At 43.2% G+C, this 26,315-nt stretch overlaps 2 protein-coding genes across 3 annotated transcripts in view; both read right to left on the bottom strand.

The window, feature by feature from the left end:
• Nucleotides 1–1,100, bottom strand: part of ankle2 (ankyrin repeat and LEM domain containing 2) — a 51,037-nt gene extending 49,937 nt beyond the window's left edge. Inside the window, exon 1 of the mRNA XM_086011953.1 lies at nucleotides 987–1,100. The gene's annotated coding sequence lies outside the window, so the exon portion shown is untranslated. The remainder of the gene's footprint in view (nucleotides 1–986) is intronic.
• Nucleotides 1,101–9,549: 8,449 nt separating this feature from the next.
• golga3 (golgin A3) overlaps nucleotides 9,550–26,315 on the bottom strand; it is a 93,066-nt gene continuing 76,300 nt past the window's right edge. For both annotated transcript variants that reach the window (XM_086011951.1, XM_086011952.1), the window contains 4 exons: nucleotides 20,447–20,569; nucleotides 19,166–19,330; nucleotides 17,597–17,760; nucleotides 9,550–11,817 (listed from right to left, as the gene is read on the bottom strand). In XM_086011951.1, the coding sequence (XP_085868077.1) occupies nucleotides 11,607–11,817; nucleotides 17,597–17,760; nucleotides 19,166–19,330; nucleotides 20,447–20,569 (663 nt within the window). In that variant the 3' untranslated portion in view covers nucleotides 9,550–11,606. The remainder of the gene's footprint in view (nucleotides 11,818–17,596; nucleotides 17,761–19,165; nucleotides 19,331–20,446; nucleotides 20,570–26,315) is intronic.

The following is a 26,315-nucleotide window of genomic DNA, read 5'->3' as shown; positions in this document are numbered from 1 at the left end:
GAAATCTTTGAACCTTTGGAAAAGTGTTTTACACATGAATCCTACCTATGCTTTGTTTAATTGCATAATTACCCCATTGTATTGCAACCTGTCATAATCCAATTGTATTGCAATCGGATGGTCTAAACTGACAGAAAAAAAACACACAATCCTATTTTCAGATTTAGAACTCAGGCCATTACCGAAAATCCTTGGTTGCATCCGTTAACATCTACTTTTTGTTCCCTGAATGATTCAATTTCTCAAATAGGTAACTAGTGTGACTATTCTTGTATTTTTGATCCCAATGTCATTGTTTGTAGGTAACTTGTTAACCCCCCAAAAAAAAACACCAGTTTCTTAAATCAAACAATAGGCAAACCCCATCTCTTTATATAGCTTTTATTATTATTATTATTGTTTGTGTGTGTAAGAGAGGGGAAATTAAAGCACTGGATGAATTTATGAACGAAAAAGAACTCGGGCTTTGCTATCCTTTGAAGCACAACGTACAATAAAGCTTCCCAAATGGAGAAGCAAGAAAACAAAACATATGCAAAGGGCCAGCCTATGTGTTATTTACACAGGAGAGTCCGCGCACGCGCAATGCGGGCCAGTAACTGGCGGCGGAGAGTCCGCGCACGCGCAATGCGGGCCAGTAACTGGCGGCGGAGAGTCCGCGCACGCGCAATGCGGGCCAGTAACTGGCGGCGGAGAGTCCGCGCACGCGCAATGCGGGCCAGTAACCGGCGGCGGGGAACCCGCGCACGCGCACTGCGGGCCAGCGCGGCCAGTAACCGGCAGAGGTTGCCAATCGGCCGAAAGGAGGCGCGGCCGATTCGACAACACGGGTCCTGCCGCCACACTGCTCCCGCTCTACACCGTGCCCGGTGAAAAGAGACTTCACTTCACCTTCACCCTCCCCCCACCGCGCGCGCGCGACCGACCTGTACGGAAACACATAATCTGTCCTTTTAACTATGAATTAAAAAAAAATAATCACCGACCTGACCAACATTCCGCGCTGCCCTGGCGACACGTCTCACAGCAACCGCGACCCGTTCAAACTGTCCGACAGAGAGGACCCCTCCCCGGCCGGCCAGGCGTGGCCAACGCGCTGCCTGCGCAGAAAAATCCACAGCACATCCGGGCAACCCCCTTCCAGCGACCCCGCCCTCTCAGACTGGGCACTCCTCCCCACCGCAGGCGGCGCTGTTTGGAGCCCACCGCAGGCGCCCACCACTCCTCCCCCACTGCAGGTGGCGCTGTGGAGCCAACGGGCTGGGCCCACAGCGCCACCTGCCGTGGAGCGCGGAACTTTCCTTCATTTTTAAAGGCACAGAATGGGAAACACCAGTCATTTAAAACAAAATTAATTCAGGAAGAACTTGCATTTATATATCTCGCCTTTCACGACCTCGGGCCGTCCCAAAGCACTTTACACTCCAGAAAGGAATAAGTGGTTATGCCGAGGGTTAGATGAAGAGGGGTGGGAGGAGGCTCATGTGGAGGATAAATAGCAGCATGGACCAGTTGCCCGAATGGTCTGATTCCATGTAATATGTAATTCTCTGAAAGAGCTATCCAATTAGTTCCACTCCCCTGTTGTTTCTCCATAACCCTGCAATTTTTTCCTTTTTAAGTATTTATCCAATTCCCTTTTGAAAGTTATTATTAAATCTGCTTCCACCACCCTTTTAGACAGTGCATTCCAGATCATAGAAACATAAAAGATATAACTCAGTAACAAAATTTCTCATCCCCCGCGCCCCCCTAGTTTTTTTTGCAAATGATCTTAAATCTGTGTCCTCTGGTTACCAACCCTCCTACCAGGGTTTATCAAAACCCCTCATAACTTGGAAACAACAACAACTTGTATTTATATAGCCCCTTGAACATAGCAAAATGTTATTTTTTTTTTTGGAAGGTATAAACTTTTTAACTGCCAATTCAATTTTCCCTCTCGGGGTAGAGAGAAGCACCAGGCCTCTGCTGGGTGCCTCTGTACATGGATGTAGCTGAGATCAAGAGATAAATTTTGTGGCGAAAATCAAATTTACATCCCATTGCTCTATAGTGCAGTCACTGATGCTCCAACAAGTGCAACATCCCCGACACCTGGGAATCCCTGGCCCAAGACCGTACAAAGTGGAGGAGAAGCATCCGGGAAGGTGCCGAACACCTCGAGTCTCTTCACCGGGAGCAAGCGGAAGCCAAGCGCAAGGAGCGCACGTCAACCCAAGCACCCCACCCACCCCTTCAACCACCATCTGCCCCACCTGTGACAGAGACTGTAGGTCCCGCATTGGACTCATCAGTCACCCGAGAACTAATTTTTAAATGTGGAAGCAAGTTATCCTCGGTTCCGAGGGACTGCCTAAGAAGGGCTTTCTCTACTACTTCAAAGGCAGATACCTGGTAAAAAGACCTCTCAATCTTTTGCAGTTGAATAGCCCACTGACATTCACTAGCCAGGTTGATAATGGTCACCTCAGCAAAGGTACAGGAGAGCAACAGCTGCCTCTGGTACTGTACCCTAGCTTAAGTTAATACCTTCAGGAGAGACAGTCATAATGAAAATTGGAAGAGTTAAAAAAAATGCAGCAAAGGTATCTCAGTGCTATATCCCCCCCACCCCCATCCATTAGTTGATGCAACTATCCCCATGGAGAATAAACAAAGGAAATGCAGTGACAATTCTACAGGTACAAAAGCAAAATACTGCGGATGCAGGAAATCTGAAATAAAAACAGAAAATGCTGGAAATGCTCAGCAGGTCAGGCAGCATTTGAAGAGAGAGAAACAGAGTTAATGTTTCAGGTTGATGACCCTTCGTCAGAACTGGAAAAAGTTGGAGATGGAACAGATTTTTAAATAAGTGTAGGGGCAGGGAAAGGCGGGGGGGGGGGGGGGGGGGGGGGTTAGGGGAAGAACGAACAAAAGGGAAGGTCTGTGATAGGATGGAAGGCAGGAGAGATTAAATAACAAACGGGATGATGGTGCGAGGCACAATTCCACAGGTGGTTTGAGAGGCCCCCTTACAACAAGTACAGATTGTTGTAAAAGGTCATTAAAATACCCTGAAATTACATCAAACTAAAAGGTGGCGAGTGGAGAGACATGCATTGTGACAAAAATGAGGCATTTTTGTCGAAGATTCCGCTTGGTATTGGGTGGTTTAGTTTGATTCCTGTGTGTAAAGGCACTCACGAAAGAACACTCAAGCTCATTTTGATGCAACCGTTTCCAAATCTGTGGTCGTCGTCAGGCAGGTACCCAAGCTACTAAATTTAAATACAAACATCATGTGATTTCTTAAAATATATTTTTGAGTGGTAGTTCATTGAGTTTAGTTATTTAAATTTTTTTTTTTTGCAATTTTTTTTAAATCAGGCTTTAAAGAGAAAGACGCAAGATTGCTACTCAAGATGGTGAGAAAAGAACCATTATGTAAGAAAATTACTTGCACCATAGTTTAGCACAAGCATCTAAGCTTAACTCTCAAAATGTAGTTACTGCTATTATTTGCTTGTTCTTTTACTATTTAGTAAGTTTGATCGACAGTTAAGGCCGTAAAATCCAGCGTAGTGTTATTCTGCCGCCTTCTGAAGCCATGATGAAACCAACAGCTGAATTTAGATTTCTGAATTCTTCCCTTTTTATTGACTTACTCTGTTGCTGTGTACCAATAAAAAAAAACAGCTTCTGCAACAATGGTACTGCTTTCCTTTGGGTAGCCAACATGATTATTTAAAGTTAGGACACAGGATTCCCAGGAGTGTATTGATTGTTGCAGGGGCTTGCTCACACAGAAAAGTTCAAAAACCACTAGAATTGCATAATTTTGCATGATACTTGAAAAAGGAAGAACGAGACAATATATCATTTGAAAACACTCTTTAATCATAGTACAATATATATATATATATAAACATACACTCAAGTCCAGATAAAACAAGCTGATCCATGCATAATCCCGATCCAAGAATTGTTTCCCCAAATACTGAGTCTTAAATGATCACTGAATATTCTCAATTTGTGACAATGTCACCTAACTACAGCAGTTTGTTAGAACCCAATCCAGATCCTGCACAGACGTGGGCCTCAACCTCTGGTAGGGAATTTAGGGTGCATTACAACATTAGTATTGGTGCAAAGTCGTTTCATTTTGCACCTAAGCCAAGAGTTTGCAGGACAAGTCTGGAGTCAGAGCCTAGCTTCACTTTGAAGTCAGGATCAATGTTCCCTCTTATTTTATTTTCGGCGCACGGCCCATTTAAATGTTCGTGCATGTGCGTTTTTTCCTCATATAAAAGCCAGTGAGCGGCCTGTGCAGGACATCCAGAGCGCTGCGTGGCTTAATGGGAACATTGGTTAGGATGGACCCCCGACTCCGGATTTACATTACAACTCTTAGCACTGGTGTGAGGTGAAACAGCTTGGCACAGCGCTGTAGTGTAAATAAATACAGCCTAGGTTAAAATCTTGGCAATTCTTGAAAAAAAACCACAAGATCCACCCACCTGTACTCTGCAGGAAACGCTTTCTCATTGGGCAAAATTGCTTCTGCCTAGGTGACAATAGAGCTGAACTCAAGAGGCGAGGTGAGAGTGACTGCCCTTGACATCAAGGCAGCATTTGATCGACTGTGGCATCAAGGAGTCCTAGCAAAACTGAAGTCAATGGGAATCAAGGGGAAAACTCTCCATTGGTTGGAATCATACCTAGCACAAAGGAAGTTGGCTGTGGTTGTTGGAGGTCATTCATCTCAATCACATGACATCACTGCAGGAGTTCCTCAGGGCAGTGTCCTAGGCCCAACCATCTTCAGCTGTTTCATCAATGACCTTCCCTCCATCATAAGGTCAGAAGTGGGGATGTTCGCTGATGATTGCACACTGTTCAGCACCATTCGAGACTCGTCAGATACCGACGCAGTCCATGTCCATATACAGCAAGACCTGGACAACATTCAGACTTGGGCTGACAAGCGGCAAGTAACATTCGCACCACACAAGTGCCAGGCAATGACCATCTCCAACAAGCGAGACTCTAACCATCTCCCCTTGACATTCAATGGCATTACCATCGCTGAATCCCCCACTATCAACATCCTGGGGGTTACCATTGATCAGAAACTGGACCAGCCATATAAATACTGTGGCTACAAGAGCAAGCCCGAGGCTGGGAATTCTGCGGCAAGTGTCTCACCTCCTGACTCCCCAAAGCCTTTCCACCATCTACAAGGCACAAGTCAGGAGTGTGATGGAATACTCTCCACTTGCCTGGATGAGTGCAGCTCCAACAGCACTCAAGAAGCGCGACACCATTCAGGATAAAGCAGCCCGCTCGATTGGCACTCCATCCACCACCTTCAACATTCACTCCCTCCACCACCGGCGCACTGTGGCTGCAGTGTGTACCATCTACAAGATGCACTGCAGCAACTCGCCAAAGCTCCTTCAACAGCACCTTCCAAACCCGCGACCTCTACCACTTAGAAGGACAAGGGCAGCAGACACATGGGAACATCACCACCTACAAGTTCCCCTCCAAGCCACACACCATCCTGACTTGGACCTGTATCGCCGTTCCTTCACTGTCGCTGGGCCAAAATCCTGGAACTCCCTTCCTAACAGCATTGTGGGTGTACCTACACCATATGGACTGCAGCGGTTCAAGAAGGTGGCTCACCACCATCTTCTCAAGGGCAATTAGGGATGGGCACTAAATGCAGGCCTAGCCAGCGACGCCCACATCCCATCAATGAATTTTAAAAAAATTTAAAAAGTGGTTTCATCAAGAAAAGCTTTAAAATTAATATAGAAAAAATCAATCATCCTGACCCCTAAAGTCAATGATGTCCTGTAATTGTGCACCAACACATCATCTTGTAGGATACGTGGGCAGTTACCCTGAATAACCATAAACTTTCCATACCGCTTTATAAAAACAGTAACTTTTTTTTGCATAATACTGTAGCAGTTTTGTATTTTGGTTTAACATTAACTGACAAGATACTAAACTAAGCAGAATATTTTGATATGTAGTTTATGTATAGAATCAGCTTTTCAATCCTAAATGGATGTACCATTGCCTTGCTTCTCAGTGAAGGTCAGGGCTAATTACTTGCACCTCCCTTTCAGATCATTAGCGACAGGATGCAAAGTTACTAGAAGCAGGTAGCTTTCTCGGTTGTGTGGTTCAAACTTATTTGGTGACTCTGGCTTCTAGAGCAAAAACAGCATGGGAAATAGCAGCTCATCTTGTGTAGTATGTCGAGAGATCCTTCTAAAAATACATTTTGAACTATCCTCCGAATGATGTAAAGTGTGTGTGTGTGTTGGGAGCGGTGCACACAAGAGAAAGCCAACTTGGCATCCTTCCTTAGCACTGTACTCCCTACATATACAATGGACAAAAAGTGAGATACAAAGTGCACACCAAAGTAAACAAGTGTGCAAAAGATCATTAAGAGCAGTTACAATTTCACAATGAAGAATACAAAATTATAAAAGGGCAAAAGTTTAAAATATTTACAATTGCACAAAGAAAATGTGATTACAAATCAAGTGTTTGGAAACTTTAACAAAAAGTGCAAAACATTTCAATAATGTTTCCCAAGATTTAATATATGTGTGTCTTCATGTTTGTTAAAATTAATTGAGACTAAAGAACAAATTTGCATTTATATAGCACCTTTCACGATCTCAGGACGTCCTAAAGTGCTTTACAGCCAATTAAGAACTTTCTGAAATGTGGTCACTGTTGTAATGTAGGAAATATTATTCCATTAGACTAGGATTAAGAGAAAGCTTTACTTTTTCCGAAGCTCCTTTAAGAAAGACAGCTTGAATGTAAATTTCACTTGGAATTAATAGTTGCTTTCTTTTGCTCAGATTTTGGCCCCAATCAATGTCTCACCTGCAGATATAAAGATGTAGATTCACAAAAGGGCTTTTACTAGAAACAAATTATTCAGAATTTCACAAACAAATGCTGCATAAATATATCTGGGAAATGTAACAACATTTATAATTACACAAGTAGCTCTATCAAATTTTACTGTTGCTATGCCCCATGATTGCAAAGAATGCTAAACTTGCTATTTGTATGTAGAGTATATATGATGGAGGTTAGATGGCAAGTAAATCTCCCTCTATTTTGCCCCACTGCAGAACAGCACTCTTACTGCACCAGTGGGATATCTTTTGTGATCTCCGTATGATTTGCCAATTTAGTATTAACTTGGGGCAGATTTGTGCTGTAATCCCTTGCCCACTAGGTACTGGATTGTGACTTCACAAATTCATTTCACATAGGACCATTATAGGTAGCAGACAGACGAGCCAGTTATCCCATCAGTCTGGGCTGCATTTGCACTTGGGTCACTAAAATATGACAAAACGTCCAACCCACCGCATCCACCGGCATATATACTTTAGAAAGAAATACCCTGCAAACAGCAGCAGTACACTTCATTTCTTTAGTAAAGATGCAACATTTATTTGTGCCTTGTGCAGTGTCATTCTGGAATAGTTTGACAGTTTTGGTGTCCATACTTAAGAAAGGACATACTTGCTCTCGAGTCAGTACAAAGAAGGTTCACTCGGTTAATCCCGGGGATGAGGGGATAGACATATGAGGAGAGGTTGAGTAGATTGGGACTCTACTCATTGGAGTTCAGAAGAATGAGGGGCGATCTTATTGAAACATATAAGATTGTGAAGGGGTTGGATCGGGTGGATGCGGGGAGGATGTTCCCGATGATGGGTGAAACTAGAACTAGGGGGCATAGTCTTAGAATAAGGGGCTGCTCTTTCAAAACTGAGATGAGGAGGAACTACTTCACTCAGAGGGTGGTAGGTCCATGGAATATGCTGCCCCAAAAAGCTGTAGAAGCTACATCATTACACAAATTTAAAACAGAAATAGACAGTTTCCTAGAAGGGAATTAAGGGTTACGGGGAGCGGGCAGGAATTTGGACATGAGTCTAGGTTCGGATCGGTCATGGCCCTGTGGGTAGCGGAGCGGGCCCAGGGGCCGTGTAGCCTGATCCTGCTCCTATTTCGTGTGTCTAATTCTGTTAGATTCAGGAGATGGTTCTGTGATAGTAGATTGGCGGTTAGGATCAGATCAGCCATGATCTTATTGAATGGCGGATTGGCCTACTCCTGCTCCTATTTCTTATGTTCTTATGTTAATATCAAATCAATAAGCATTCGGATTCTGAAACACACAAACATAAGCAGAAGCTGCAGGATTTTTAATTGCAGACCGTTTTATTCATTTTATTATTGAACAAAAGAAAGCAATTATTGTAATAGCTACGACAAGTAGTTTTTCCTTTTTAAATGCTCGGAGGAGGCGGATTCGATTAAATATAGCATGAATTGCACAGGGGCTGAGGAATAATCTGCGCAGTGACGTCAATAAGGTTGGCTGGAACTTTTTCCCAAAAAAAGTTGCAAGGATAAAATTAAAAGAAACAGACATTCTCCTCGCCCTAGGTGACCTATTAATAGTTTTAATGCTTTAAAAAAAAACACAATGTGTTTAAACCACATGCTTTATATAGTTGTGATAACCTGTCATTTTCTGGGCCATTGTGCTATAATATTAGATTATGACACAATTTCCTTACAATTAACTACAGAGTGATCAGCTTCAGTAATGTCAATCCTGCAAAGAAACACCATGACACACAAGGCCACAGAGCACTGGATATTCAGTGCTGGCACAATGACTGACAAAAAAAAAATAGAACACCCCCATATAAAATTTAAGAGACATATATAAATATAAATAATATACCAGCATGTGATTTTTATGCTCTAGGATTTAGGCAATGGTTCTAAGCAGTTGGAGCTTCACCCTTGCTGTTTGTTGTTATAACCAATGCTCCCTCCAAGCTGTGCGCATGCGCGGCCGTACAGTAATCTGCAAGGTCCTGTGCAGGCCCTCACCAGCTTCTACATTAAATTTCTGCGCATACGCTGTATTTCCAAAGAGACCGCGCAATGAAAGAAACAGGCCGCGCAAGACATAGAGCAGCCTACAGGAAACACTGATTATAACCCTGGACAAATATTTCCATATATAAGCATTATTTTCTGTGTATCGCTTGACCACGCAAAGACAGTGTTGAATAGTGGATACTCAGTCATGAAACTGCAATCTAAGTAAGCAGACATCAGTAACTCCCACTTGCAAGTTACAAAACATTTGCTCTTGAGCAGAACTCTATTCTTTAGCTTCCATTAATTTTTATATGAAGTAAAATATGAACTATTAAATAGGTTTAACATTTCAGGTTGATGACCTTTCAAAGGTCACCGGCCTGAAATGTTAACTCTGTTTCTCTCTCCAACGATACTGCCTGACCGGCTGAGTATTTTCAGCATTTTGCGTCTTTATTTCAGATTTCCAGCATCCGCAGTATTTTGCTTTTGAACTATTAAATAGGCTCTGCAGATGACCGAGCATGTTTAATTGGTATCACACATGCATGCTGTAAATAAGCTGTACCTCTACTTAAAGAAAAATGTAAAAGTAAAACATACATGGAAAACCATTACCAAAAATAGTTTATTGCACAATGCTCTCCAGCAATATTATGCACAAATTTAAGTCCCTTAACATGCTTACAGAACTTCCATACTGTACAAGATAGTCTGTTGCTAAGTAGGTCTTGAGGGGACAGACCAAACCAAAAACAAAAAATAAACAGAAAGCAGAGGTCAAATTAAACTGAACAGTGAGTAGTTACTGAGCAAGCTATTCCACCATCTCAGGACAGCAAGAGTTACTGGGATAGAAACAATAATTGATGTACAGGAAACTTTGGTTTATCCGGGAGGTTAACTGTCCGGAATGCTCGAGCCACCGGCAAAAATCAGGAGCCGTTTCGTTAAGTTTTTTTTCTTTTCTTTTCGTTGCGTTTTTTTCACCAGTCAGGCTCGGCAAGGTCTCGCTGAAGCTGTTGCTAAGCTACAGAGACACTTGCAAGGTACGGCCGACTGTTTAGAAGCTGTTGCTAAGCAACAGGGTTTGTTGCCAGATACGGAGCTCAAAATCTCCGTATGTGTCAACATTCGCGCCGGTTTGTCCGGCAGTTGTGATGGGACGACAACAGCTCGGTCCCATCGGTGCCGGATAGCACAAAGTTTCCTGTAGTGCACAAATCTCGACTATAGTCAAAGCAGCTCTAGTTAGTTTTGTACATTACTTATGCTGAGACTCTATGTCGCTGATGAAAAGGGAATTTGCTTTTCAGCTTAGTTAACAGTGACATAAACATGCTTTCTCCTCATGACAGAACATCTTGAATAAATGGCAGTGGGATTTTCTGTTAAGTATATTCATAATTTTTTTTTTTTTTTTTAAACCGCACCAGTAACCCAAGATCCACACAAATAACTTTTCTTTCTGCTCGTCAAGGTGAGGATGCTTAGTGCTGGGGAATGAACTATTCTTCCATGGCAGGCACCAAGTGTCAGCAACCAGTACTCCCAGGTGAGAGGCAGCTGCAGGTTAAAGCTCCCTTTCCATTGACCCAGCAATGTGTCTTAGTCCCACCCAGAGAAGAGCACCACCTAGGGGCACCTATGTCACATTTCCATTTTTTTTGAGCCCAATTGCCAACTAGGGGCATTTTGTGCCGTGGGCCCATACCTGGGCCGAAATCTTTATCCATCCGCCTCGGCTGGATTCATACCCAGAATGCTAAACGTGTTGTGCGACCCAGTCCCCTACCAGCGTCGTGAAGAAACACAAAATTGCAACGTTTAGATGACATCATATTAGTGCGGAAGCAAAATATAATACACATTCAAAAAAGAGCATCTTCAGCATTTGCTGCTGAGGTTAGGTCAAGTCAGTTTATATTATTTGTGCTTGCCTTAGCTCCACAAACTTGGAAATCAAAAGGTGCAATGTATGTTTTTAATGATGCTTTCTTAAAGTTATGAAAAAGTGTACAAAACACACCATTATCCTCAGGCTAAACTTTGACTTATTCAGTACCGACATAATGCTGCCCAAGTCTTAAACTCTAACAAATACATCTCCAATGTCAAGTTAAATCAAGAACTTTCAGAACTGTAAAACAAAACTGACAACCAGTTGTTTTATTAAAGGTAAAATGTAATTTCAATAAATTAGAATCAATATTTTTTTTAATCCTTTTATGCCCTTCCCGAATGAAGGCAACTCACCTCATATTTATTACCCCCTCCCCCCCTCCTTCTAAGGGTAGAGATCCCCAAATAGATCGTGATGAATTACTCCAAGTCAGTCTGTGCCACTTAATGGCCAATGGACTGACCTCCTGAATATAAATAAAGTTAACACCTCCCCCCCACCCCCACACTCCCTAACTCCTTTTCTTCTTTGCCCTCTCTTTGTATGGACCCAGTAGCCTAACAAAAATCACATGGGGTAGGTGGATTTAAGCAGCTACAGGTGATACTTAAATCCATAACCGGTAGTGTGAAGGAGGCACCTTAACTGCTGCTAAGCTGCCAAGAAAAACAAAGTATATAAAGCACAAGGAGGTTTGGAAAACATTCCCACTCATCAGCATTGCCGAGGGCTTTTATATCCGTGGCGGTGCAGAAATTGTTCCCTACTGACAGTTCCTATCCGCATGGTTAGTATCTGCACTGTTGTCGAGGTCACTTTCTGTCCTGTTGCTGGGCTGCTCTGCAGTTGCTGGGGCGGAGCTATCAGCAGTAAGTTCCATCAACTGTCCTTCGATTTGTGTCCACGACGACATAGACTGGTGTACAGTTACCGTGTGCTCCTCCATCTGTCGCTGCAAACTGTCCATCTCTTGCCTTTGGTTGGGAGAAGAAAGAAGATATTTTCTTTTACATTATAAATAGATCTCCCATCTCATTGCCCACAGATAATCCAGGAACCCAACAGTCCTGCTGCCGAGTATCGTGACAATGACTTCATCGTCATAATAAAACAAAATTTACTGAAGCAATCTCACATGACTGGCACGAGATATGACGTGTTGTACTAACACTGAAAGATACAGGACCCCTAGCTGTGGTATTTGTAACACCATTGCTTCACAGAACTTGCTTTATCTTGCCTCCACAAAGCCCCTCATTCTCAGTTATTTTGCCCAATCTCCCACAATAGATTTGCAGTATTTGCTTAAAATGCAGGTACTCCAACCTGAAACCTTTTAGCATCTTTATTAGATGATTATAAAAAGAAGTGTTTCTTCCTTCCCCTTTACTTCCCACGATGGATTTATGGTTCTTGCTCAAGCTGTCCTTGATGCAGAAAGCTGGCTTTTCCTACCGCGAAGTCTCCAATTTGCAGAGGTGGTCATTCACCATGGTACAGACCATCTAACAGACCCCGGCAACAAGGACACTGCATTAAAATGCCTCCAACATTCCCTTCTGGCCCTGGCAAAAACATCAGTCCCACTAAGCGACAGAAAGCACTTGTCCCAAATGCTATCTGTGGTTCAGAATTAAAATTTTAACCTGTATAAAATATTGCAAAAATGAAATCTCTATTTCCCAATCACTCAGTATTTGCTACATTAGTTTATTAATTATTTTAGTATGAATCATTTAATTTGTGTGCTTAGATTATAAATTTTAATTAGGCGGTTACATATTCAACTGGATCAGAAATCCAAGACGGGAAGACAGTGAAAAAGCAAATTAAGCAATACGACCGAACCAAGTTGCAGTGTTTGTCTGCTTTCCTGATCTGTGCTTTTTCTCAAAAAACCCACCCTCGACCCCTGTCCTTGAAAACCACTACCCCCCATCTCCAACCTCCTTTTCCGTCCTAAAATCCTTGAACGTGTTGTCACCTCCAAAATCTGTGCCCACCTTCCCTACAACTCCATGCTTGAATCTCTTCAATCAGGTTTACGCCCCAGCCATAGCACTGAAACTGCCCTCATCAAATTCACAAATGACCAGCTCTGACTGTAGTGCACTATCCCTCCTCATCCCGTTTGGGCTCTTTGCAGCCATTGACACCGTGGGCTACACAATTCACCACCAACCATCTTCTGTTGTCCAGCTCAGTGGGACTGCCCTCGCTTAGTCTCACCCATACCTAACCAATTGTAGGCAGAGCGTCTCCAGCAATGGCTTCTTTTTCCCACCCTGGATTCATCCTTGGCCCCCTCCTTTTCCTCATCTACAAGTCAGGCTATTTTCAGCTGCTTATAACTGCAGATTTTCCTTTAAACAGATAAATTAGGCATTCTGCACTTAAGTTTCTTGCACAACATTGGCCCGGATTTTGCGGTAGGAATGACGGTGTGGACTACCAACACTCACCGTTATTATGGAGTAAATCGGACAGCAACTTCCGGCATCCACACACGCGCAGTTAAACGCGGAAATCAGGAAGTTGCTGTCTGAGTTGCCCTGTTCCTCTATAAGCTTCGCTACACATAGAAACATAGAAGATAGGAGCAGGAGTAGGCCATTCGGCCCCTCGAGCCTGCTCCGCCATTCAATGCGATCATGGCTGATCATCCAAATTCAGTACCCGGTCCCTGCTTTCTCCCTATACCCCTTGATCCCTTTAGCCTTAAGAAATATATCCAACTCCTTCTTGAATATATTTAATGTATTGGCCTCTACTGCCTTCTGTGGTAGAGAATTCCACTGGTTCACCACTCTCTGGGTGAAGAAATTCCTCCTCATTTCTGTCCTAAATGGCTTACCCCTTATTCTTAGACTGTGACCCCTGGTTCTGGACTTCCCGACCATCGGGAACATCCTTCCTGCATCTAGTCTGTCCAGTCCTGTCAACATTTTATAAGTTTCAATGAGATCCCCTCTCATTCTTCTAAACTCCAGCGAGTACAAGCCCAATCGTCCCAATCTCTCATAAGTCATTCCTGCCATCCCAGGTATCAGCCTGGTGAATCTTTGCTGAACTCCTTCCATGGCAAGAACATCCTTCCTCAGATAAGGCGACCAAAACTGCACACAATACTCAAGATGTGGTCTCGCCAAGGCCCTGTACAACTGCAGCAAGACATCCTTGTTCCTGTACTCAAACCCTCTCGCTGTGAAGGCCAACATACCATTTGCCTTCTTAGCCGCCTGCTGCGCCTGCATGCTTACCTTCAGCGACTGGTGCACAAGGACACCCAGGTCTCGTTGCACTTCCCCTTTTCCCAATCTATTGCCATTCAGATAATAATCTGCCTTCCTGTTTTTGCCACCAAAGTGGATAACCTCACATTTATCCACGTTATATTGCATCTGCCATGCTTCTGCCTAATCACCCAACCTGTCCAAATCATCCTGTAGTTTCTCGGCATCCTCCACACAGCACACACGCCCACCCAGCTTTGTGTTGTCTGCAAATTTGGAGATATTACATCTAGTTCCCTTGTCTAGATCATTAATATATATTGTGAATAGCTGGGTCAAAGGACCGATCCCTGCAGTACCCCACTAGTCACTGCCTGCCATTCGGAAAAAGACCCGTTTATTCCAACTCTTTGCTTTCTGTCTGCAAACCAGTTCTCTATCCAAGTCAATGCCTTGCCCCCAATCCCATGTGCCTTAATTTTGCACGCTAATCTCTTATGCGGGACCTTATCGAAAGCCTTCTGAAAGTCCAAATACACCACATCCACTGGTTCTCCCTTATCTATTTTACTAGTTACATCCTCAAAAAATTCCAGTAGATTGGTCAAGCACGATTTACCTTTTGTAAATCCATGTTGACTTTGTCCGATCCTGTCACTGTTTTCCAAGTGCTCTGCTATTACATCTTTTATAATGGACTCTAGCATTTTCCCCACTACCGATGTCCCCGTTTTCTCTCTACCACCTTTTTTGAATAGTGGGGTAACATTAGCTACCCTCCAATCCATGGGTACTGTTCCAGATTCTATCGAATGTTGGAAGATGATCAGCATACACCGGTACCTCGCCGAGAGACTCGGCATTAAAACACATGGAAGACGTGAAGTTGCTGTACTTACCCACTAGTTACCTACTAAGCACCGTAGAGTGTTAGGGCTTGTGCATTCAAGTGTAAGTGAATTTTTAACGGCATGATAAGTCTTAATTACTGCCGAACAACCTCTTTGGCACTGGAAATCTACTTTTCACAAGTGTGGAGCCTCATTCCTTCAGAATTTAATTATTGGGAGATTTAAAAAAAAAAAAAAAAAATTTCTCTTTTTCTTTCTGTCTCTTATTTCTCTCTCAATCCCATCTTTCATTCCTTCTCTTTATTTTGCTTTCTGTACATGATTTTAATTGAATTAAATATTCTAATTTATACTTCCTGGTTTGGACTCTGCGTGTCTCAGTCAGGATTCTTCAATCTGATTGGTTGAAGAGACACGCCGTTGCTTGCACCGGTCCCAGATCCCACCTATGGCTCTCTAATTACCGTAAGTTGCCGCACAAAAGCCCACTAAAACTCTGTGGGCAGCTGTAGGCGTAATGAACGGCGAGCACCGTTCCTTCACCTCTGACTGCAAAACCCGGGCCATTATTTAAAACTGCAACCATGTTAAGCAAGTGCCTTTCAATTTTGATTAGTGAATACTAACTAGTGAAGAAGGTTTTAGAATATAGCTCCGAAAATTAAAATTGCAATTAACCAGAGTTTTGGAAAATTAGTAGCACAGTGCCTCCTGATGCATAAATCTTGTGCAACTGGTGTCAACAGCAAAATACAGGAAACTCTTTTTTATCCAGCACAGACGGGACCGGCGTGGTGCCGGTTTATCAAAAAGTCCGGATTACAGAGAGCTCCGTACACAGCAACAAATCCAGGCTTCCCTGTTGCTTAGCAACAGGTGCAGGAACCCCGGCCATAGACCAAGCATCCCTGTTGCTTAGCAACAAGTGCAGGAACCCTGGTTTCACAGCCACAGATCCAGGAACGGCCACTAATATGAAGTAAAACTTACCTGAACCTACTCCTGAATTCTGCCGGTTAACAGAGATTTCTGGTTATTTAGGTGCCGGTAAATCGAGTTTCCTGTAACTTTAAGGCTAGGAAGACTTGATATTTTTTTTTTTAAACTGTGTTTCCATACATTAACTGTATCCCATGGTCTAATTTTGAGGCTATAGAGAATAGGAGCCTGGTGGCAGTGATAAAATCTCGTCAAGTGTTTAGTGCTCAAACAATGACCACAAAGCTCAAGGGGTTTGTCATCCGAACCCAGAGAGATTATTTTATTCTAATCGCTTCCACCCACAGTAGTTTTATAATACTTGGAGGTTTTTTTACAACATTAATGCATGATACAATCGGAAATAGATTACTGCAAAATACTGCACCATACATTAACAACACTTTGCAAGCAGCTAGTCATAGAGCTGAATATTTTAATGAGAACCAGGTTATGAACGGAAAAACAAGTAAGCGTTTTTTTATACTGGCATTATTTGAATGCAGTTTTCGCGATACCGTTGTCCGCGAGCTAGCTTCTGGCATTTATGCCACTAAATCCAGTTCTCTCATCCCAACAACGAGCTTAGAAACCCGCAGATAACAGGAGTTACAAGACTGTTCCTGGGTGTAGCGGTGTAAACACAGGTGGCAGCCCACAGATGACAGTCTTCTGAAATAAATGGAGCTAGTATAAAAGCATCTTTAGTTTTCTCCAGGCACCAATGGTGCAATAATCTGACCAGCAATTCCGACGGTACCAACATTTCCCCCCCCCTCCACTCCAGAGGGTGTAGGAATAGCACGTTGCTCTGACATTTGGGATGTTTAGGACAGCTTAGACTCCAATTACAATAGATTCTTCATTAACTGGACACATTGGGACTAGAATAGCATCCATACATTAAAATGGCTGAGGTATAATGTGCACTATACTTCTGACATGAACCGCTTTACATTGGTGGCCGTGCCTTCTGTTGCCTCGGCCCGGAGCTCTGGAATTCCCTCCCTAAATCTCTCTACCTCTCTTTCCTCCTTTAAGACGCTCCTTAAAACCAAGCTTTTAGTCACCTGCCCTAATTTCTCCTTATGTGGCTCAGTGTCAAATTTTTGTGTCAAGGTTAAGCGCCTTGGGACGTTTTACTACGTTAAAGGCGCTATATAAATACAAGTTGTTGTTATTGCAAACATCACCTGTACTTCATTTCAAGCCTCAATCCAACTTCTGTTGGTCGAGTGGCACCTGCTGCTGTTGCCGGGTGCCAGAAGTGTCACAAGCAGCAGCTTTGGTCTTAACTGCTGCAAAAGCCACATTGTGGAGGATTTTGATTTATAATCACATCAGATTAGCTGCTGTAGATCAATATCACATCTCTCCTTAAGGTTCGTAAATTTTATTCAGTTGTTGCCCTCCAGTCGGGAGATCCATTTGCATTGAGGACCTTCACTCCCACCTGCTTCTCATCTCACAATGTACAGTATAGCAAAATGTCAGCCAGCAAGCTGAGGTCTTTAGAAAACCAAGGGCCAGATAGCTCAGGTTATTCCACAAATCCAACATCTTCTCATCTCCAATCAACTCCACAGTTATCCCAAGATGGTCAGCAATATAGTTTCTCTGTTCTGTGCACATATGAAAACTGACACAAAAAAAAAGCACAAACCAAACCCACCTTTATGCAAGGAACTTACCGGAGCTGCTTTAAACAACTGTGGAGGTTGTTGAGAGGCTCTTTACTCACAGCCGTTGGTGGCCTGAGTAATTCCTCAAGAAGGGAGGCAGGTACAGGGCAATCGGGGATCTTTACCGGGGTGACAGGATTTGAAGAAACAGCATCTCCTTTCAACTCTATTCTCTGTTCAAAAACAACATTTATTTAAATGACAGCATTACATCGTATTTAGAGCACTGAAACAGACCATTTGGCCCAACAGGTCTATACTGGTGTTTATGCTCCACACCAGTCTCCTCCCATCCTATCAACACATCCTTCTATTCCCTTCTCCCGCATGTTCTTATCTAGCTTCCTCTTAAATGCTTTAATCCTACACAATAGTTCAAGTAAACCAGATTGTTGAATAGTGGAATTAATTTTTTTTTTTAATCTGTTTAGTTACATTACATATGCCAAAAGTCCAACAGTGCAACAACATTTAGTAGCAGACAGGAGTTTATATTATGCTGTATAAGTTACAACTAGTTAAAAATGAACCAAAATTTAACTCGGCTCTCTCAACTTTGTACAAAAATGAAACTGGCACTAAAATGCTGCATTTCAGAAAAGTGCTGCAGAATTCTCCAGGAAGTTTTTGCCTTTGTTCATTCAGACAGGATTAAAATTAAGAATTACTACAATTATATCCATTTAGGTTTCTTGAAGTTGATATTATTTAAACATTATCCACCTAGAAGGATGAGGGCAGCAGGCGCATGGGAACACCACCACCTCCAAGATCCCCTCCAAGTCTCACACCATCCCGATTTGGAAATATATCGCCGTTCCTTCATCATCGCTGGGTCAAATTCCTGGAACTCCCTCCCTAATAGCACTGTGGGAGTACCTTCACCACACGGACTGCAGCGGTTAAAGGTGGTGGTGAGCCACCACCTTCTCAAGGGCAATTAGGGATGGGCAATAAATGCTGGCCTTGCCAGCGACGCCCACATCCCATGAATGAATATTTAAAAAAATTATCTGGACAAAAGAAGATTTAATACAACATTTTCTGATGGTACTAAGCTATGTAGCCAGGTGACAAAGGGGTTAGTTCAAAAGACATCTGGACTAGTAAGGTAGATGATGAGCTAAGGAATGGCAAATATGGATAAATGTAAAGCCAACACATTGGGACAGGCAACATGAAACAACAGACGGGACACAATGTTCAGTATTTCACATTTCTTTTCCGAAATTAATTTCAGCCACACTAGGGATCGTTGCAAACGGCAATTGATGCCGAGGTCAGTTGTTAATTTTGCATCTGAGATTGATAATTTTTTGTTAATCAAAGGTTTTAAGAGATATATATGGGGCAAACGCCCACATATCAGCCATGATCTCACTGAATGGTGGAACAGGCTCGAGGGGCTAAATGGCCTACTCCTGTTCCTATGATACTATGACCAGTTGAGTTAGACCAAGGTCACACCAGCCCACACACATACTTAGCCAAACTGGGAAAGTTATTTTTTTTGACAGAGTCCAAATATTGGCACTATTGTGCAAACCATTCTGTTCTGACCTGGAGTTACCCACTTACCTTGCGTGTTTTTGTCTGTTTGAGGTCCACCTTTAGTTGGTGGTTTTGCTGCAGTAACGTCTTCATGCTGTTTCTTAGTTCTGTCACCTTAGTTTGGAGCATGAACTTGTCCTTACGGGTTACCATAAGCTCCTCCTGCAGTTCCTCTAGATTAGCCTTAATACCCTGCAAAATACAGAGTAAGGAAGAATCAGCTAAATTTTAAACTACAGTATTGATTTCAAACACTAGCTGCTGAAAACATGTAAATTCTGGTGAAAAATATTTAACATTAGCACAATAGTAAATAGTTTAAGAAAAATGAAGCCATCAGAAATAAATGCAGATTTTTGTGCCAATTTTGAGCGTAGTTTAGTTGAGAACCATGTCCATTTGAAACTTGATTGAAACTGTCCAAAAAAAACCCACCCTTCGGACCAATGTTCCCTTTACATTTTTTTGGGTGCGCAGTCCCGTTAACGGGCTGCGCGGCCCATTCAAATGTCCACGCAGGCGTGGTTATTTCTATCGAAAAGCCGGTGAGCCGGCCTGCACGGAACCGCCAAAGTGTTATGCGGCCGTGCAGCTCAAGAGGAACATTGCTTAGGACCTTTCCCTTCAGAAAGCAAAATGCATGCAAAAACAAAAAGGTATATTTATCTCCCCACCTACTGTGGATCAAAAAGGCAAGTTGGTACACCAGAGATGTTCCTGAATTGGTTATCAGAGAGCAGGTGCATACCAGTCCAGACTGGATTGCCAACCCAGCTCCTCACTCCTCTCATCTCCAATTTTCTGTGAAAAGTACTCCTTCACACCCTGGCTGAGATCTAGAACTCGCTGCGTGAAGCTCAGTGTATGAAACTCTGCCCTAAACTCCAAGGCTCACCGTCAGTGACATTTCATATCTTTCCACAGCATGTTAACTAACATGGTACCAGGGCATGCATAGATTCCACATTTAAAAAAAAAAAATCACATTTTTCCTACTCCAGTTCAGCACTGCAACACTAAACAGCACAGGCACTTAGTGAGTTGTCTGAATGCATAACCCAGTAATTGTGACTATTCAGTTATAAGTCGAGTATTTTTCACATATTTCTGCTGCCTATTTTGTTTATATTCTGAACTTTCCATATAACAGGACTTTTAACCAAATGGTGATGGGGAAATTCTATCAAATTGCCAAAAGCCTAAGCTCATTCAGCAGGTAGCATTTTGGGGTAACTATCATGAACAAAAGTGTGCAAATTTTATTTACGGAGACAACTAAACATGGCTGTTCTTGGTAACATCTCCCACCTGTAGAGCTTCCTGTAGTCCTTCCAACTCCTTCTGACTTCGCTGCTCAGTCAGTGAGAGTTGCTGCCTTAAGGCTTGTAGGTCTCTTTCCTTCTGTTCAACTTCCCATTTCAAGTCCTCCACCTGAAAAGAAAGAATTTTTAACTTTGCCATAATCACAAATATCAGTCTATATTTAGGAGGTATTCCCCGAACTAATTCCCATTGCAGGCAACCGATCCCATCCTCCTTTGCCGAAGGGACAGGTGGCAATCTCACAGATGACAGAGTGTGTTTAATGTGCTCCGTGTTTAGAATTAAAACCTTTAGCAAATGCAGTGCCACAACTTTATTGATGAGAATAAAATGTAATATTTGAAACAGGGTCAAACTATCACAGCAAAAAAATTCTTCACACTGCAGTTACATCATTAAGGCATCAGCAACCATTAGTAATCACACGTTTAGGTTACAAAACCAAGATTGTTTAGGGATCCAAAAAGGGTTGTTTTTTCCCCCTTTTAAAACTAGTACATGAATTTTTTTTAATTCATTCAAGGCCAGCATTTATTGGCCATCCCTAATTGCCCTCTTTAGTGAACCAGATGGGTTTTTACAACCATCCAGTAGTTTCATGGTCACCATTACTGATACGAGCTTTCTATTTAAATTAAACTAGCTGATGTGGTGGGATTTGAACTCACGTCTCCGGATCATTAGTCCAGGCCTCTGAATTACTAGTCCAGTATCATAACCACTATACTACCGTTCCCCTATCACAAATGAATATTTCTAACCACTTCAGCTACTTCCAGTCAACACCCTGTGCAGCAGTGTACAGCATATTACAGAGAGAATTACTTTAACTACCAGTGAAGCAGCTGCAAAATCAACAAAGGCTGCTATTTGAAATATTCTTGGCTCCTCGCTCTTCATTCCTCTTAGGGAGGAACTAATTGAATCCCCCCCCACCCCAATCTCACCCGACCTGTGCTGCCATATCATTCGACAGGCGCCAGCTGTCCTCCAGTATCTTGGCTGAATGGTCATCCTTCACACGCGAGCCTAGATAGGATATGGCTATTCGACCACAGGAGCATCACAGCTCAGGCTATTCTTGTCTTCATGACACGTACAGAGTTATGAAGAAGGAAAAGTAGGGGGAGGGGGAAGAGAGGAACATTTTCCTACTCCTGAAGCAGATAGTAATCAGGAACAGGAGCTTTAGCTGATTTGTCCCTTCTGTAACCCAGGCCAGATTGGAACAAGCGCAGCACCACTGCTGCCCCAGTACAACAGCAGTCTGGATATCCAGTGGGGGCCCTCCGATCTGTAGGGCTAATCACTACACCAGGCCATAACACCCACAAAGCCTATTTTAAATGTACACGTCTGTATCTATTTTCATAACAGCCTACCACTCTGTAGCACCACCCAGTGGGGTGACTTTTCACAATCACTAGGACTGCAACACAGATGGTCTTGAACAAAGTTCAAGTCTAGGAGCGCTGTGTGACTCTGACAAAACATTTCCTTTTAAAAAGATATACAAAGATTGCTGTTTGTGGGAGCTTGCCTGGAAGATTCACCAGGCTGATACCTGGGATGGCAGGAATGGCCTATGAGGAGAGATTGTGTCGATTGGGCTTATACTCACTGGAGTTTAGAAGATTGAGAGGGGATCTCATCGAAACTTATAAAATTCTGTCAGGCCTGGACAGACTAGATGCAGGAAGGATGTTTATGATGGCCGGGGAGTCCAGAACCAGGGGTCATAGTCTAAGGATAAGGGGTAAACCATTTAGGACTGAAATGAGGAGGAATTTCTTCACCCAGAGAGTGGTGAACCTGTGGAATTCTCTGCCACAGAGGGCGGTGGAGGCCAGTTCATTAAATATATTCAAAAAAGAGTTGGATATATTTCTTAAGGCTAAAGGGATCAAGGGATATGGGGAAAAGGCAGGGACAGGGTACTGAATTTGGATGATCAACCATGATCTCATTGAATGGCGGAGCAGGCTCAAGGGGCCGAATGGCCTATTCCTGCTCCTATCTTCTATGTTTCTATGTTTCAAATTGGTTCCCACATTTCCTACATTACAACAGTGACTACACTTCAAAAAAAAGTACTTCACTGGCTGTAAAGCACTTTAGGATGTCCGGAGGTTGTGAAAGGCGCTATAGAAATACAAGTCTGTCTTTCTTTTACAAAAAATTCACTGCAAACCAGGCAAAGTTTTTTAACTGGTCACATACACTAAATTACCAAGATCTTTTCATAATAATTAAAGCTCTCCATGCACCCTTGCATCTTTCCTCCCCACCACCAAGAAAATAGAACTCCTATCTATAACAGACGGATTTCTCAGACAGTATAGATCATTACAGGAAACTTTGGTTTATCCGGAGGTTAACTGTCCAGAATGCTCGAGCCACCAGCAAAATTCAGGAGTCGGTTCAGAAAGTTTTTTTTCTTTTCGTTGCTTTTTTCCCCCCCACTAGTCAGGCTCTGCAAGGTCTAGCTAAAGCTGTTGCTTAGCTACAGAGACGCTTGCAAGCTACGGCCGACTGTTTCGAAGCTGCAACAGGGTTTGTTGCTAGATACGGAGCTCAAAAGCTTCCGTATGTTTTAACATTAGCGCTGGTTTGTCCGGCAGTTTTGATGGGGTGGCAACAGCTCAGTCCCGTCAGTGCCGGATATCACAAAGTTTCCTGTACTAGCTTATCTGTATGCTCCGTAAAGCCCCACTGTCTCGTGTTGCTACACTTTTGATTGAGACACAGGTTCTTTACCTTGGGAGTATTGACTCAAGTATTGAGTGCCAAACTCTGTTCAAGCAGCTCCATAATAAAATGCAGATTAGCCAATTTCTGCTACAACAGAATTGCAATTTAATCGATATTGAATGAAGCATGCAAACCCATCCCTTATATAAACGTGCTGTATTCCTTGGCATTACCCGCTCGGATATTCTTTAGATCCATAAAATGTGAGAACGCAAGAGACATGGCCATTCATAAAAATGCAGCAGCAATGCCCATCAGCTGGCAGTGAGGACATTCGCTCTACTCCTCAGATTCTACCCCACAGCACCAGTAAATTCGTTCACGATTTTTGAGATGGGGTCATCGCCCTTTATAAATTCCCACAGTTGTCTCGCAGATTTTTTGCTTCCTCGGCCAAACTGTTCTGTCAGAATATGAGACACATGGCTGCCCCTAGGAAATGATAATTAACAGAACGTGCAGTGGTACAGTGTGCTCAGGAGAAAGAGCGAGTAGACAGAAAGAGGTGGTGTGACCCAATATGGGAGGTTGAGGTTGATCCTGCGGGATGTGAAAAAAAGTCAGCTATCCTGTTACAGCTTTAATGTGAAAAGGTCAAAGCTAAGACTATGGGTATGCTACAGACCACTAGGTCAGGAGGAGGAAGAGGGCCATGTTCGCTCTATGAAGAGATTAGAAGAGCATGTGAAAATATAAAGATTATTTTCATGGGTTGGGGGCTTCAATCAATCCAATATAAATTGGGACTACCCACGAGTGAACATGGGGGGGGGGGGGGGGGGGGACTAGTGCTGGTGCAGAGTGCTGTGCATTGAGTGCTGCGAGAGTTTGGTAAGTGGAGAGTTCGAGCAAGTGGGAGGTGAGGGTGTGTTTTTTGCTCTGTTTTGTTCCCCATTCCCAGGCTCAGACAGCACTGCAGAGGCGGAGCAGCGAGGCGAGTCAACCAAACAGGCCCCACAGACAGTATTCAAGGAGGAGGTTGGCGATCAGCTGGTTGGTTGGTTTTCTTCCTTCTCTTTTATACCTTTAAGTTGGTAAGTCCCATTGAATAGTGGTATAATATTATCTATATCAGGGCAGAGGGTCTTCATAACTAATAAGAAATTTAATTAATTACATAGATATGGGTGAACAGGTGATGTGTCACTGTTGCGAAATGTGGGAGCCGGTGGACCCCATTGAGGCTCACGGTGATTACATTAGCGATAAGTGTTTGCTGCTAGAGGAACTCAAGCTCCATGTTAAAGAGCTTGAGACCGAGCTTCAGACACTGCGACACATCAGGGAGGGGGAGAAGTTCCTGGACTCTATGTTTCAGGAGGTGGTCACACCTATGAAATTAATTAATGCAGATGTAGTCCGTGGTCAGGGACAGGACGGTGTGACTACGAGTGAGGCAGGTACAGGGATCCAGGAGGAAGTGTTGAAGGAGCCGCAGCCCTTGCTCTTGTCAAGCAGGATCGAGGTTCTTACTCCCTGTGAGGGCGGGAGCGGGGACTGCAGGGAGGATGAGCAACCTGGCCACAGCACCGTGGTACAGGGGGCCATTCAAGTGGAGGGAGTAAAAAGAAATGTTGTAGTGGTAGGGGATAGTATCATTAGGGGGATAGATAGGGTTCTCTGCAGTCAAGAGCAGGAGTCCCGAAGGCTGTGTTGCCTGCCCGGTGCCAGGGTTAAGGACATCTCTTCTGGGCTGGAAAGAAACTTGGAGTGGGAGGGGGAGGATCCAGTGGTCGTAGTCCATGTTGGTACAAACGACGTAGATAGGACAAGGAAGGCGGTTCTGTTAAAGGAGTATGAGCAGCTAGGGGTCAAATTAAAAAACAGAACCTCAAGGGTAATAATCTCTGGGTTATTACCTGAGCCACAAGCGAATTTGGCTAGGATAAATAAAATTAAAGAGTTAAATGCGTGGCTCAAAGACTGGTGTGGGAGAAATGGGTTTTGCTTCTTGGGACACTGGCACCAGTACTGGGACAGGAAGGAGCTGTTCCGTTGGAACGGACTCCACTTGGCCAGTGCTGGGACTAGAGTCCTGGCGAATCATATAACTAGGGCTGTAGCGAGGGCTTTAAACTAATTAGTGGGGGGGGGGGGGGGGGAGGTTTCCAGAGAGCAAATAATAGAAATAACGGAGAAGGTCAAAGACTTAGGTAGCAGTGGGGGAATAAAAAAACAGAACGTGTCAGGAAGGGACAGAAGGTATGGAGTAAAAGGTAAAGTAGTAAAAGGGGAAAAAACAGGAACTAAGTGTCACAAAACATATTTGAAAGTTCTTTATCTGAATGCACGTAGCATTCGTAACAAAATGAATGAGTTAACGGCACAAATAACTACATATGGGTATGATCTTGTAGCCATTACAGAAACATGGCTGCAGGGTGACCATGACTGGGAATTAAACATACCAGGTTATTTAACAATCAGGAAGGACAGGCAGGAAGGGAGGGGAGGTGGGGTGGCTATGTTAACAAAGGAAGGAATCACTATAATACAGAGAAATGATATTGGGTCAAAGGAGCAGGATAGTGAAACAGTTTGGGTGGAGATAAGGAATAATAAGGGGAAAAAAACACGAGTGGGTGTAGTCTATAGGCCTCCGAACAGTTGCAACTCTGTTAGACGGAGTATCAATCAGGAAATAGTTGAGGCTTGTAATAAGGGAACAGCTATAATTATGGGGGATTTTAACTATCATATTAACTGGACAAATCAAATTGGGCAGAGCGGCCTTGAGGATGAGTTCATTGAGTGTATTAGGGATGGGTTTCTTGAGCAGTATGTAACTGAACCGACCAGGGGGCAAGCAACCTTAGATTTGGTCCTGTGTAATGAGACAGGATTAATTAAAAATGTCCTAGTAAAGGATCCCATTGGAATGAGTGACCATAACATGGTTGAATTCCATATTCAATTAGAGGGTGAGAAGGTTGGATTTCAAACAAGCGTGCTGAGCTTGAATAAAGGAGACTATGAAGGTATGAGAACGGAATTGAGTAGAGTGGACTGGGAAAATAGATTAAAGGGTAAGACGGTACATGATCAGTGGTGTACATTTAAGGAGTTATTTTACAACTTCCAAAAAATATATATTCCACCGAGG

This window comes from Somniosus microcephalus, chromosome 19 (genome assembly GCF_052327205.1).
Source record: "Somniosus microcephalus isolate GS21.2 chromosome 19, FLI_Smic_1.0, whole genome shotgun sequence".
NCBI classification, from domain to species: Eukaryota; Metazoa; Chordata; class Chondrichthyes; order Squaliformes; family Somniosidae; genus Somniosus; species Somniosus microcephalus.
The sequence above is the reverse complement of the archived record's forward strand: the minus strand, read 5'-3'. Positions and strand labels throughout refer to the sequence as shown.